We start from the raw sequence: 14,538 nt of genomic DNA, 5'->3' as shown, positions 1-14,538 counted from the left end.
ATGTGAGGACAGTTTTTATCTCCAACCATCTCCATCAGGATTTGAGATACAGTGAGCAGAAGGTTTGCAAAACAGGAGTGAATCAAACACTTTCAGAACTACATAGAAGTCAGGCTGAAAGTTGAAAGAGTTAAAAGTGACCGAGGATGAAGAGAGTCCATATAGTCTTTTGTTTATGAGACCAGGCTGTCTGAGGTTTGTTTTTGGAAATGGGGACACAACAACATACTGTTGATGGCAGAGACCACACGAGAACAAATGGACCCAATAACATTTTCACATTGAGAATTTGTTATAACCAGGGGGTCTAGGTGATAATCATCTACAAAGCACACATACAGTTCTTCTCACGCTGTAAACACGTCAGTTATAAAGCATATAGGTCCATATGTTTTTTAATATATTTATGTAAATTCCAAAAGTTAGGACCCTAGTTGTAAGAATACACTCCTTGTAACTTAGAATTGACCTCTTAACAAAAGTACTGGATTTAATAATGTTTGCAGAGCAACCAACCACCTACATCACTTGAAAAAAATAGTGAATCCAAATAAACAAATACGATTCTTAGATTTTGTTTTCTGCAACAGATTCTGCTTTCCTCTTACAGTATACTGTATACATTGCATGATTAAAATACATTCTTACATGCTGGGTATACATACACGGTGTTAACACAAGAGGTGCAATGTGCTGTGGAATGTACCACTGTTTAAAAGTTTGGCTGGGGTCCTCCCTCTACCAGACTCCTTATGGTATAACCCGACAACATCTTAAGCTGCTTTCAGGTTCTGTAGGAAAGTGCCTCCATAGTATGAATGCACACGGGAATGAGGTAATCGTAAACGAAACGAGTTTCTATGGCAATGGTTCTGACTATTATTACACTTTGACCTGATATTATGCAGGTTTACACCACAACCAAAGGCTATATCAGGGGTTGTACGATGAAAATTTCTGATCCTAACTTGGATCCTAAAATTGCTGTCATCACATATCACATTTTTTTTAAAGGCATTAATTGCTCTTTAAATACTCTTTGGGACCCCTCAAAAATGAAATGCAATAGAATCTTTACAAAATAAAATTTCAAGTTCAAACAGTGAATTTCACACGACCTGCTTCAAAAAGTCTCTAAGTGTGCAGGTCAGTATACAGCTTGGCATAGTGGCTTTGTGGTAACATTTGTGGACAAGCACTGCACCATCTTGGAGTTAGTACCTATATCATAGGTAGGCTTTACATAACAATACATCTCATTATTAATGAGACCTTAATACTTTTAAAATACAATTTAGTCTGTAAAATAAAGCATTACAGATGGATAATTATACAGAATCCAGTGAGTCAGTCTCAAAAGGGGACTGGCAGAAATGATATATTATCATAACTAGGGCTGCATCACAGTTTTTAGTTACTGATTTATTTGTAGGTTATTTGTAAGTTTTAAACAGTTGTATAAATATGCATTTCCATTGTACCCTCACAGAAGGGGATAACCTCACTAATAACTTAAGGTGTGACCCTTCCCAAGAACAGCAACAGAGCTATAACTATCTCCACCACTCAGAGCTTTGTGTTCAAACTAATGTAGCCTATTAATAGTCAAGATGTAAACTAGAGAAAAATTCTTTAAAACTGGCTATGTTCAGCTTTTAGTACTTTTGTAGCACTTGTGTAACGTAGGAGTCAGTGTGGTATGGAGCTTGGTTTCACTCCTACAGTCCTGAGCAACCTCAGTGTTTTGCTCTCCTTTGAGGGGCGATCATAGCTGTAACAAAGTCTGTCATTGACTTTACCCTCTGTTAAAGCAAGATGAAAACCCTCCCGCTGAAAGATAGTGTTTTAGCCTTAGTCTGTTTTTCTGTTGATTAGCTTTGTTGGCAGGACTCCCAAACGCATTTTCTTTATAATGATAGTTTTCGATAATCGATCAAAATGTAAGTCACTGATCAAGCATTTACTGGTTTACTTATTTTTGAAGTGTTTGCTAGTTCCAGCTTTGTAGATTTCTAGATTTTATGCTTTTCTTTGTCATACATAATAATTACCCATAATATCTTAGGGTTGGTTGGACAAAACAAGACATTTGAAGAGTTGACGATGGGTATTCATAATCGAATAACGTAACTGTCATAGTTGCAGCACATAACATTTTAATGGTAATGGTTAATTGTGGCCTTACGCCTGGGTGGAGTATTTGCAGCAGTGTGAAAGCGGAGGTAACAAGCAGCACTTGAACGCAGCATCAGGCTCCAGCTTCCTCACACGGACGCACACGCAACCAGCAGAGTCTGTGTCCAAACTAAAGTGTGCTACAGCTCTGTGAACGGTGATACACACCAAACCAACCGACATGGAGGTGATGTTTCGGGAACAGGACTACAACCAGAGAGGAGCCCGGAGGATGTAACAGCAGCCCCGGAGCCGTTGGGAAACACTCGGGGTGAACACAAAAGGAACCGCCGAGAGGGAGAGACGATGGTGGGGAGAGCAGCACCAGCAGCAGGAGCAGGAGGAGGAGGTGGAGAAGGAGGAGCGGGTTTCTCGTCAACCCCAGCTTCAGTTTTCTGAAATCAACATTAACTTTGAAACAGGGTTTTTCAACAAAAATCCCCCAGCATGTCGGATCCGAGTCACTGGTCTGCTGTGCCGGGGCAGAACAAGTCCCATTTTGTTCCCGGAGCGTTGCTCAAACGCTCAAAAAGGTAGTTATCAAGAGTTGGGTTCTGGGGGCAAGGCTAGTTTAACTGTTTATTTTGGCTTTAGATGTGTTAAAATCCCATCATATAGCTTTTTTTTTTTATCGGTGGTAGGTGGTTCCCATTTAATGTAAATGCTTTCATGGGGCTTTCTTTATGTTAAAATAAGCTAGCTCGTCTGTGCTCCTCTCAGAAAGCCGCTCTATCGTTAATCCCGCGTTTGCTCAGTATAACGCTGGAGTTTGTGCTTTTGTCCAGAAAATAACATAACTGAAAACTGATACCACAATTTGCTGACGACATTTGCTGTAAAAATGAATATATTCTCAAATGAAATGCCTCAAATATCAGACACCAAATGCAGTTTTCATTGTAAAACTGAATGTAACATGGCATCAGGTATTTTAAAAGCCGAGTTGTGGCTAGGTGCAGGTTACATTTGGCACGTAAAAACTGTGGATCTTCTCATAGTATCACAGCAATGGAGGTTAAATAAATACAGTCAAAGGGTCTTTTATGTGAAGGCAGGCATATTTGCACGTCTGTGTTTATACTGGTGGCTGTTGACTGTGATTATGATGACTGACTGGAGGTCTGTCGTGTTTACTGACAGCTTTTAACTGTCTGATTCAGGCTGTGCCACTGAGCTGAACCGTGGTGTGTCCATTGTGGACTATGGCTTGAAGTTGGCCTCTTCACATTGCCTTTTTTGTCTAACCAACACTCTGAAACCCAAAGCTATGAATTTTTCTATAAAGCAAGACAAGGAAACAAGCAGATTATCACATTTGAGAAACTGGAAACCATTAAACGTTTGGCAGTTGTGCCACTATCAGAATAGCTGTGGATTAATTTTCTGTTGATAGATTAATTGCCTCATTGTCTTGGCAACATTGTGAAATGTTCACCTTGGTGTCACAGTAAAATCTGCTAATTTCAGTGTTATTGGCTAAAGTTTGCCCCTTCTTTTCAGGACCAAAGGATTATTAATTGCTCCCTCCCTCCCTTTACACACACACACACAGAGTTGCGGACATCTGTGGCTTAGGCTGGGCCTGCTGTTGCTGTCAATGCACACACACTCCCTTCAGCCTTGAATCTGTTGATAAGAGGTTTCCTCTTTGTATTTTGGCCAGCATCAGTTTTCCCTCTTCATCTGACATGCTGGTGTGTCGTGTATATGCCTGCAGATTAGAGTTGTAGTTACATAAACATGTCTGAAGGCAGAGCTGCTCTGAAGGCGGAAATAATCTCATCGGTTGAGTTAAATCTCAGTGGGCAGAGACGATGAAATCGCTTTTCTTCACATTAAGTATCATAAGCCTCATCTGCACTAGACCATAAAGTGTGTGTTTCTGTTAACCGCAGAAACTGCCAGTGTGGAAAGATTCTCAGAAACTTGTGGTCTTCTTGCGGTTGATAATGTCATTCTGTCCGTCACACAAATGCATTGCTCCTAGTTGCTTACGATGTGAATATGATAACGACAGACGTCTCCTGCACATTGGCACTGAAAGCTAAAAACTGCATTAGTTTCACCATAGAGGTGAAATACTACAAATATAATGCAAATAAAAAATGGAATATTGGTGTTTGGCTATACAGTGTGATTAATAATGAGGCTTGTTCAGCTCACAATACCAGTCAAAAGCAGCATTAGTGTTATGATGCCTATAGTGTAGGTCAAGTTTGCGACAAATTTGTGTAGTTGTTTACACCGGATTGTCAAGTGTAGTTACAGGAACATATTCTGATGCTGACTGACAAAGACAAGAAGCAGAAGAGGAGCAAGCCGATATTATGAAACCTAGAAGCTTTCAATAACATAAACTTAACCATCAAAATCTACAGCCGTCAGCTTAAGACAAGCTGGTTTGCACTCTGAGTAAAAAAACAATCTTTTCAAAACCTCTGCCCACGCTGAACTAATTTAAATTTCATTTTCTTCCGTTTTCTGTCTTTCACTATTAGGCCTAATAGCTTTTCTGTACCATGTAATGTGAAATCTCTGCCTTCAAAATGAACTGTGGTAACTAGTGCTAAACAAATAAAAAAACTTTAGGAAACAATTTTAATAAGTAAGGAAACATAAAAACTGGACATTGCTGTTTGTTTTCACCACTCCCCAGTTTATACCCAGCCTGCTTTCAGTTTGCACACAAACACATGTGCTTTTGTGTTATTCAGACTTATTTCTTGAACTACAATAGTCAGATGTTAATGGATCGCATTTTGCTACCTTAGAGGTCAAGTGTTGTCTTAATCTGTCCAATGTTACACTGTCATAAGTCTTTGTGTCCTCAAGCTGCTGCTCAATACACAGATAAACACACACTTAGACTTAAACTCAGCTTAAAGGGATATACCACATTTTTTTTTCCCAAGATAAGCTTATTGTTCATATAAACTGCAAAGTAGATGACTTGAAGTACTACTAATATAAACAAGATAAATCTGCCTTTGTCAGATTGATTGAATTTCTTATATTTCATATTTCGAATCCACACTTTATCAAATAAATACCTCCAACAACAGGAGGTTAGACTTCTTATTTTGGAGAATTTGTGTTGCTCAACATTGTGCACACCAAAGCACGGAGCACGTCTGTGACTCATGTTATACAGTTGTGTTGACACATGGACGATTTAAGTGTTCATGCTTTATCACTTGCCAGGTTACTTAACCTGGGAGACAATGTCTTAGGCTGTTGAGGCTTATTTTCTAATTATTACTTTTTAATGGTGAAATTCTCCTGTGGTGTTACAACAGATTTAACAGGCCCAAAGAACGTGACAGTCAGAATACAAACTACCACAGAAACATTTTCATACAAATTGTGATGAGACATGCATATGAGTGATGTGTGTTGAGGCTTTCAGCCCACTGAATCTTTTTTTCTCCTTTCTTGTTTGTGCTCCAGTTGTCGCAGCAGCAACAGGAAGAGCCTCGGCGTCGGGACGCCATCGCCCACGCTGTCCCGGCCGCTTTCTCCGCTCTCTCTCCACACCGGTAAGATCAATTTCAGTGTTTTGTAACCTTTAATCCCCACAGGTTCCAACATGAGCATTGCTGCTAAAACTGCGTTAGAAAAAAAAACAAGTTAGTATTGGCATTGGCTCAAGTTTGCCAGCGCTAGTAATCCAGCAATGTACTGTGTTGGCGAGTCAAATAGATCCAAGTGCTCATAGCAGCTAGAGTACTTTTGTAGCATTGTGCAGTCCTGCCTCAAAAAAGTATAAAGTGCAGTGTGGTGTCTTGGCATTTAATTAACCTCTGCACTTGACTTTCTGCTTCATATTTAACCTGTGCCCTGCAGAAACACGTCCACACCAACGCAGCCCATTGTTTTGTTTTGTTATGCTACACTGCTCTTGTCAGACTGAGTGAGCTGTCAGAGAGGTTGGTGGCATCAGGTGGTTGGTGGTCAAACCAAACTGATTCCAGCTCTTGTAATTTAAATTTAGCAGGACTGACTCATTGGTGCTCTTGTGCATGTCCATACTGTTTAAGCACAGACTGAGATGTTGAGAAATTAAAATATTAGCCCAGGTCAAATACTGATCCTCATGGTGTCACACTCAACATGTTCAGGTGTCTTGGTTATCTCATGACTCCCTGTGATGAAATGATGAACTTCAAACAGGCTTGATGTGAAAACACACCACTAGACTGCCTCAGCAAATCACATTTCCACAGTTATTTAAATGTACAATTTAGCAGGATGAAAACATTCACTGTTTGATTCATAACATTTCATACAGTTGCAAATGAGCACATCAGCGTTTCTCATGTAGCGTGCTGCTACAGTATCAGCTCCTCTCACGTTATTGTTTGTAAGCTGTAGGGCACCTTGCCTGCCCACACGCTCACTAATACAGGATTAAGCTTGTTCAACTCTTAACTTGTAAGCCGCACCACAGCCAGTGTCTGGTTGGCACTGTGGAATATTCAGACATATTTAGATGACCTGGAGGACACCTGCTCTCAAACAATAGCCGTTAACAAAGTTCCCAACCAAGTCTTAAAAATTATGACACATTGGGTTTGTCAGAGGGAGTCACTGTTACTATTACTGCACAAAATACACAGTGAAAAATTTGCATAAATGACGGCTTAATACCATTTTAGTGCAGAATTGTTATGGTGTTAATTGGGGGGGAACAGGCAGAAGGGAACAAAGCAATTTGTGTAACATGAGCCAGAATTTGGTCAGCCGACTCAAGAAATTCTCACTTTGTTACACAGTTATACTGCCGATGGGTATAGAGGTGAAATTAAGAACAAAGACTGAATCCATTAACACGTCATTTTCTTTATTCAGCAAGACAAATACCTTTTCACTTTATCTAGTTCCACTAAACAGCTTCAAATACCCAAAGGAAATTACCTGTAAATATGAAAATAATTCTTGTGATTACAGCCCGACTGATACTGAATTTGTGAGACAGATATTGACATTGATATTTGGGAGTTTAAAAAAATTTGATGACAATATATCAGCAGATTGAAGACACCCAAGTGCAACAAGTGTTAAGATAACTGAAAAGCAGGAAACGTCTAAATGGTTGGCATCCTCCTTCTGCCTTTTGAATCAACAATAGCATGTACCTTGTAAGCCTCTTAATGCCATGAGGCAGCTGCACTCTATGAAAAGAGTTTTGCTCAAGAGCTCTTCATTGCTGCACCATGTGAATGTGCTCCCTTTTGAACTCAATCAAGCCGAGGATTATCTAATCACAGAGAACTATCAGGCTCTAATTGGGTACTCAACCACTCGCATGTAGACGAACCACAGTCTCTAGTGTACCCAGACCCCCAGACTCCGGTGAGACCAAACTGCATGAGGCTTTCCCCCTTAATTAAGAGTCTGCTTGGACAGGTGCTGAAATATTTGGAAATGTAATTCCAAGTTGATATGTTGGACCTTTCTGAGGTGCTGGTTAATGCTGCCGGGTTTTGTAGTGATTGAGAGTTCCTGCAGAGACATGACGTCATCCGTTTCGGAAATTTTCCACTCGTAAATGCAACCATATGGTCACCTCTGTTCTGTTATCATAAGTTTATTATTACAGTCGCAAATAGCACAGGGAGTACCTTTGTCTTTCCTCTTTCAGCTGCGAGCAGCCCTCTAGACAGCCCCCGAAATGTGTCGACCAGTGCCTGCCTCAACTTTCCATTTGCCCGAAGGTAAGCCAGCATTGTTCTTTTGAATTCTTTCTTCTTGGAGTAATATATTTGCTCTGTCACAAACTAAAGCATCGCAACAGTGGGCTTTCATCAAAATGTGTTTTTGACGAAGCCTTATCATGCAACCTGCCTTGTATTTAATTTGAACACTTAATGAAAAGGATAGCTATTTTTTTTAGTCAGTAATTTCCTAATAATTTAGAAAGTTTATTAGAAACAACTGTATAATTTGGTCCAAATTATAGGGAATTTTCTTGTAGTAAAAGTTCACTTTAAACCCAAGTAAATATTCATTCATTATTCATACATTATTTAAAAACTTTATTTTCCATATATGTTGAATTGTATACTTGCCTGCAGACAAATTTTATAGATCAGTTCAGCTGACCTCTTGCGCATGGGCTAAAAGACTCTCTAGGTTACACTGCTGTAAAGAGTGTATCTGTTTCCCTATAATTAAGTTCAGTTTTCCCTATGAATAAATATACTTCTTGGAAGTTATTTTGAAAAATGTGGATAATTACAGACCTGTCAATTAAAGCATTGACATAAAATTTGCTGCATAAAGAGGTTTTAATTTGAGACTTTCTCATGCTGTTTTGCACATGAATAACTATAGTTTTCGGTCAGTGGCAGTGCTTACTTTAGCTCTTCAGTGAGCGAGAGAGTACACAGAGAGTGATGATATCATGAACCGGAAACATTGGCTGCAGTTTATTTATTTATCTATTTGTCTGGCATCCCCGAGCAGGGCACTGTATTAATATAAAAAAAAAATTGGATTTAGTTGATCAAATCCTGTTGAGGTTCCCAGAAAGATTTGGCCTGTACATCATGATTAATTAAAATTACAGGAACTTTTGCTTCCTGAATCTATTTGACCGTTTACAGTCCCTGGGCATTTGTAATTTAACCAAATGAAGCCAAAAACAACAAACAAAAAAAAAACAAACCCAAAAAATAAATAGATCTAATGATCTGAGGGTTTCCTGTGAGATTCAGTGTGTTGGCTGGGACAGAGGCAGACAGTCTGGAAGCTGAAGAGAAACAGCAGCAAGGTGACTGAGGCTGACTCAGCCTAGAGCGTTCACGCGCACACTCACACACACACACACACAAACCTCCCCCGCTAGGTCTTCTTACAGCCAACTCCTCCTCAGCAAGATGAGTGCAGTTAGATAGAGGGTACCCCGAAGCCCACTCACACATCATCCATCCGACAGGTGAGGCGGCACCTTGAAGACACCCAAGAACAGTCGTTAAAAACTTATGAGCTGTTCAGGTGCTTTGTCTTTAAACACGATAGGAACAAGAAAGAAAAATGACTCCTGCTCTGAGAATAAATTATTGCTGGCATCGGTCTAAAGCACATCGTAGCTTACTGTCAAAATTAAAAGTAGTATATAAACTTTTATTCTTTAAATATTTAGGTTTTGCATGTTCTAGTTGTAGTGTTGTAACCCATCCGAGACTATGGTTCTTTAACTTCAATTTCATTTGCACAAAACGTTCAGTGGCCCTCATCTTATCTTGTGATAACTATGTGATCACCCATGCCTTCTTAATTTATTTAGCTGATTTTGGTGAGCCTGTCCTGGTCTTAAACATCCCTCTCTGAGCTTGCTGACTCAGACTATCACTGTAAACAATTTTTGTGCCTAATTTTGAATGCGATGGCACTGTAGAAGCGTTCATTCAATCTGTGAGTTTCCTCTGGGAGTTCTTTGTGTAAAAACGTAATTGTTGCCCTTGCTTGCAAACAGCATGCCAAAATGGTACAATAAAACTCAGCCCTTATTTTTATTCAGTTATAATTTCCTTTTTCTTGCTTTTGCAAAATCCAAACTGCAGACACTAAAGTAACTAGATCCTTTTGCTGGACATGCTTTGAAGTGAAGATTTGTTTCTGTTATGTAATCTATATCCTCAAATTAATTTAGTTTGGTTGCTACTCCTTGTATCTGGACAGATGAAAACTGGCAAGCAAGGCAGCATTGTCAGTTCTAATCCCTCAGCTGAATGCCAGGGGTCACAGGATCACTTGCGCAAGATTCCCAAATCTCACTGAAACTCTTTCTTTGCTTTTCTCTTTCTCTCTGTTGCTGTCGTGATCTCAGTCACTTGGCTCGCGCCGACAGGTAGCTTCTTTTTACGTTCTTGCACTCTTTCTTTTTGTTTTTCAAAATTGTCCTCCTGGAAAAAAAAAAAAAGGTCTGGTAATATGAAGGTATTGATTGATTTTCTGAAGCATTGTGTAAAGCAGAATGCTGAAGAGTTGCTATGAATAACACAGAGAACCCTGTTGTATATGATTTGGGAAAAAAAAAATACATTAATTTCACGCTCTCATAGTCACAGAACTCCTACGTTGTCTGTTATGTAAGGAGTTTCACATATGAAATGCTAACTAATGCCTGTTTGGCTGGGGCTTATGTAACTTGCATGTCCGTTTCTCTCAGAGCTGAGGGCCGGAGATGGTCCCTGGCATCCCTTCCCTCGTCTGGCTATGGAACCAACCCGCCGAGCTCCACTGTCTCGGTAAGTCACCCCAAACATTGACACCGTCCTCCCTGGCAGAGACGTGTCGGGCAGGCAATTCTAACACCTCACTCAGCCCAAATAGCACATTCTTTTATGCAAAATGGAACAGAGAATGCCAAGACAAAGGTGACAACCCACTAATTGTTTTCCTCTATCATCTGCTTGAATGAGTCATTCTCTCAGTCTGTGGAACTCAGTGTTATAAGTAATACACACAGTCTGTGTGTATGCATGTTAATGAAGAGATGAAACAAAGAGTGTGTGTGTGTGTGTGTTATTAGATTAGATTCTTCAAGTGACATTATTTTGTGACTGCCTTTCAACAAAACATCACATCACATATTTGTCATATTAACAATGTGCTGAGACCTTGCTTATTATTTTTTATTAACATCACATTATGTTAACCTGGCCTACAATGTGATGTTGTTTTTGCTGACTTGTTTTAAAAGCAGGTTTACAGATTGCTGTACACACATTTTGGGAGATAAAATGCCAAAATATACAGAATGTAATCGTCTTAAGGTCTAACGTCTTTCATAGCAAAAAGTATTATTATTATATATCACACATATTACTTTAGAATAAAGTGCAGAGTCTGTGGTGAAAGTCTGCCATGTGGGCCTATTATGAGGAAGTCTATTGGCTAGAGCGGGTAGGGGCCCAGAGGTCAGTGGGGACAATAGGGCTCTTCAGCGGTTCTCACTGCCCTCTTTATACTGAGGCATTAGAAAGAGACTTCACAGATGCTGTCCCTCTGGTCGTCTTCTGTTCAGGACACATGGGCTGCAAAATAGAACAGATTGCCGGCAACGTACACCGCGTCCTGTTTAGTTTGAAAAGAGTTTACTCAGAGCCTCAGTAGACATGGAAAATAACTCACTCGTGGAAAAAAGCTTGCCTCTGTGGGCTTCATTACTGTTTACACCATCACCTGAAAAAAAAAAATCCAACCGACATGATTAGCTGGAGAGGTGTTAAGTTCTCTTTTGACAACTGTTCTAAATTCATACACCAGCTAAACACGTGTGCCTCATTGAAATCCTCCACAGGTGTATAATCAGTTGGTCGGGCTTATGTTGGCTTCTCGTTGGCACAGGCTGTACTACGCTGCTGTTGTCACAAACTAGAAAGTAAATATGAATATGAATATGTGAGTGGAAAATCCTCACTTTAACAGGCAAATGCTGGTTGAAGGTGTGATATGGAGTAAATTATATTTTTAAATAAACTATTACCTTTACATTTATATTTACTTGTTGAGAAAACTGTCGGCGTCTTGATTTTTAGGGGCAAACTCACAACACAGGAGCCAAGCACAACTTTATTGCTTTTTCTCTTTTCTGACTGCCCTGTTTCAACTTCAGGTTTGGTTGCTAACTTGTCTGAACACATGTTTGTGGTCTTTTAAACAGAGTTATGCCTCTGAAAATTCAGGACTGACAAGTAGCAATGTCCTCTTTGCTAGAGGAAGTAGCACGGTTTACTGGGACTGTAATCTTGAGTTTGACCAACACAAAATTCTACATATAGAACCGTTTAAATCTGTCTTTGGCTCATCTTGTTCTTATTAATCATCCGTTTTGGCAGCTGGGCCTGGATTAGTTATGTTGGTCTTTTGAACAAGACGTGTTTTATTCTGACTTTCTTTTCCTTGTCTGCAAGGAGATTTGAGTCTTTGTGATTTAAGGCCTGTATCCTGTATCTGTATCTTTAAATATAGATAAACAAAATTATTCAACTCTCAATTATTTGTCTCTTTGTGTTGAGAAAAGGTCACAGTCAAAATAATCTGTTTTGTTTTAGGTAATTTAGTTTAGTTTAATTTTTTTAAAATGCCAATTTCTGTTGTCCACCAGATATGAAATGAAGGCCCAAAATAAAAATTGCAGTGACGTTTTTATTCTGTATGCTTCAGAACTTATCAGAAGAATTATCATTATTATCATTCATTGTAATTATCAAAACAAAAGATGGTAAATGTTGCTTGTGTGGGTGTGTTTATGTCTGCAGTCGTCCTCGTCCTCCCAGGAGCGTCTTCACCAGCTTCCCTACCAGCCGACTCAAGATGAGCTGCACTTCCTTTTCAAACACTTCCGTAGCACAGACAGCATGACCGATGAGGATGGACGGCCCTCGACTGTCATACGACCTCGGTCTCGGAGCCTCAGGTACCTAATGCTGATTTCACATCGCACCTCAAATGAGTCTTGTTGCCAGATAGGTTGTTTTCTTCTACAATGCTACATATTTTAGGAAAAAAGTTTATCTTTGTAGCTGCTAAGAATGTGTTAAAGACATGGACTGCAACTTATTGAGTTGACGCAGATGAAAGGCTCTGGGTTTTTCCACCTGCTTGCTTTCTGTACTCTATAACAGTTTTTCATTTAAAAGCGAAAAGACTTGCTTCATGTTTGCCCAGCATTGTCAGCTGTAAAACAAATGTGACACTGAATTTAACTTTTAAAATGTATTATTATGATATGGATCCACTCTGAGATGGGAGAAGTGTTGGTGGGTCACTCTTGTGTTCACCACTTGTACTTTCCCATCAAACCATCTGTTTCACAACCCAATCTGAACTGAATCTAAACATCTGTTTTATAGTGTTTCTTGGCCTGTCATTAAACTAATGAAATTCATATTTTATACAGATTAAATTCTATAATCCTTCCTAAGGGATTAACTACCTCTTCATTGGGGAAAACAACATTTTAGATCTGGGCAGCAGATTGCGTGTGCTGCGTTGTTCCTGAGGTCCTTGGTGTCATTATGCACTGGTAGTCAGTCAGATATCAGGATGCCTGTACATTGGTATGACCAGGACAAATTCACAAGCAAACACAGCATTTGGCATCTCAAGTGCCTCTGATTGATTACACATGGCTGTTGGCTGGCAGGCAGGTGGAGATCTGACTGCTGAGCTGTATGGTTTTGACAACTTTTGTCGGTTGGCTCTGCTCTGCGCTGTTTGTGCGATGCCGGAGTGCTCTGTGTTCTGGCACCATGGTGTGCTGTGTGTGGGCGTGCTAGCTAACAGAGCGCCTCAGGGATCTAGCTGCTGAACTGTAGTCGAGGGTGGTGATGGTTTAGGGGGGTGGGGGACTTGATGCAGAGAGCCACGGTGAGCTGCTGCAGTGTGTGTTGGGCAGCAGCCATCCAGTTTAACAGAGGCGTCTTTCATGACAAAAAATGGCTTACGGAGCCTGTTTGCATGTGATAGGTTTTCCCACCATCTGTTCTGTTTGAAGCTCCATTAAACGAGATTTTTTTTTTCTGTAAAAATACACTCGTCTCATCGGTCTGAATACCGGTGGTGTTGCAGTAAATGACTAATTGGTTGATGTTGGTGATTCACACATCTTGGCCAGAAGAAACCTCAGCTGTCAGTACAGAAAAATCTAAAAGAGAAGCATCAAAACCTTAGAGTGAAATCCACCGTGATTGCAGCTTTAGCAGCTTAAGAGTTGCTGAAATGTTGGCTCACAGTTTTGCTTTTGGCAGGTTGAGTTTGAAAGTGTAAGTATACATGTTGACCTCAAAAAACAAAACTCCTTGTGTGAAACCCGAACTATCAGCTGAGAGTTGATGTGTGGATGTTTGGTTGGGCTGAACTGAATCGACCGTTTCTAGATCGTGGTGACATAACCACTTTTGCTCCTCATCCTAACTTAATGGCTCAAAGGAGAATTGAATTGGATTGAGTATTGATAAATGTCAAAATGCGTTTGTTGATCATTTAGAATATACTGATCTGTTGTTTGTTTCTCTTGCAGCCCTGGGCGATCAAGTGTTTCTTTTGATAATGAGATAGTCATGATGAACCATGTTTACAGAGAACGTTTCCCAAAGGTATGTACTTGATATATGTAAGTTAGTATTTGCATTGAAGCCATGTTTGTGCAGCAAACACACTGTGAAACTGTTTCAGTTTGTTGTCCACATGTGTTGTCCCACCATAACAAAACCAAAGTTTGTTTTAGTCCAAAACAGACTGAAACTAAGCTTGAATTTTAAGTGGCACAGATCTCAGCAGGTGGCAAAGTAATTATTGTTGAATCACTGGTAATGATCAACGACCATATGAATCCACCCACGGAAATATTAT

General features: G+C 39.9%; 1 protein-coding gene across 3 annotated transcripts in view; it reads left to right on the top strand.

The window, feature by feature from the left end:
• The window catches only part of mast3b (microtubule associated serine/threonine kinase 3b), a 33,118-nt gene that overhangs the window by 4,848 nt on the left and 13,732 nt on the right, over window positions 1–14,538 (top strand). The window contains exons 3-8 of one of the 3 annotated variants that reach the window (XM_041039934.1): window positions 5,623–5,711; window positions 7,817–7,889; window positions 10,007–10,027; window positions 10,349–10,427; window positions 12,444–12,601; window positions 14,207–14,282. In XM_041039934.1, coding sequence (XP_040895868.1) covers window positions 5,623–5,711; window positions 7,817–7,889; window positions 10,007–10,027; window positions 10,349–10,427; window positions 12,444–12,601; window positions 14,207–14,282 — 496 coding nt within the window. Of the gene's footprint in view, window positions 1–2,285; window positions 2,709–5,622; window positions 5,712–7,816; window positions 7,890–10,006; window positions 10,028–10,348; window positions 10,428–12,443; window positions 12,602–14,206; window positions 14,283–14,538 lie in introns of those variants that run through there. The other 2 variants (XM_041039937.1, XM_041039935.1) reach the window with 2 other exon arrangements.

Source organism: Toxotes jaculatrix, chromosome 6 (genome assembly GCF_017976425.1).
Source record: "Toxotes jaculatrix isolate fToxJac2 chromosome 6, fToxJac2.pri, whole genome shotgun sequence".
Taxonomy (NCBI): Eukaryota; Metazoa; Chordata; class Actinopteri; family Toxotidae; genus Toxotes; species Toxotes jaculatrix.
The sequence above is the reverse complement of the archived record's forward strand: the minus strand, read 5'-3'. Positions and strand labels throughout refer to the sequence as shown.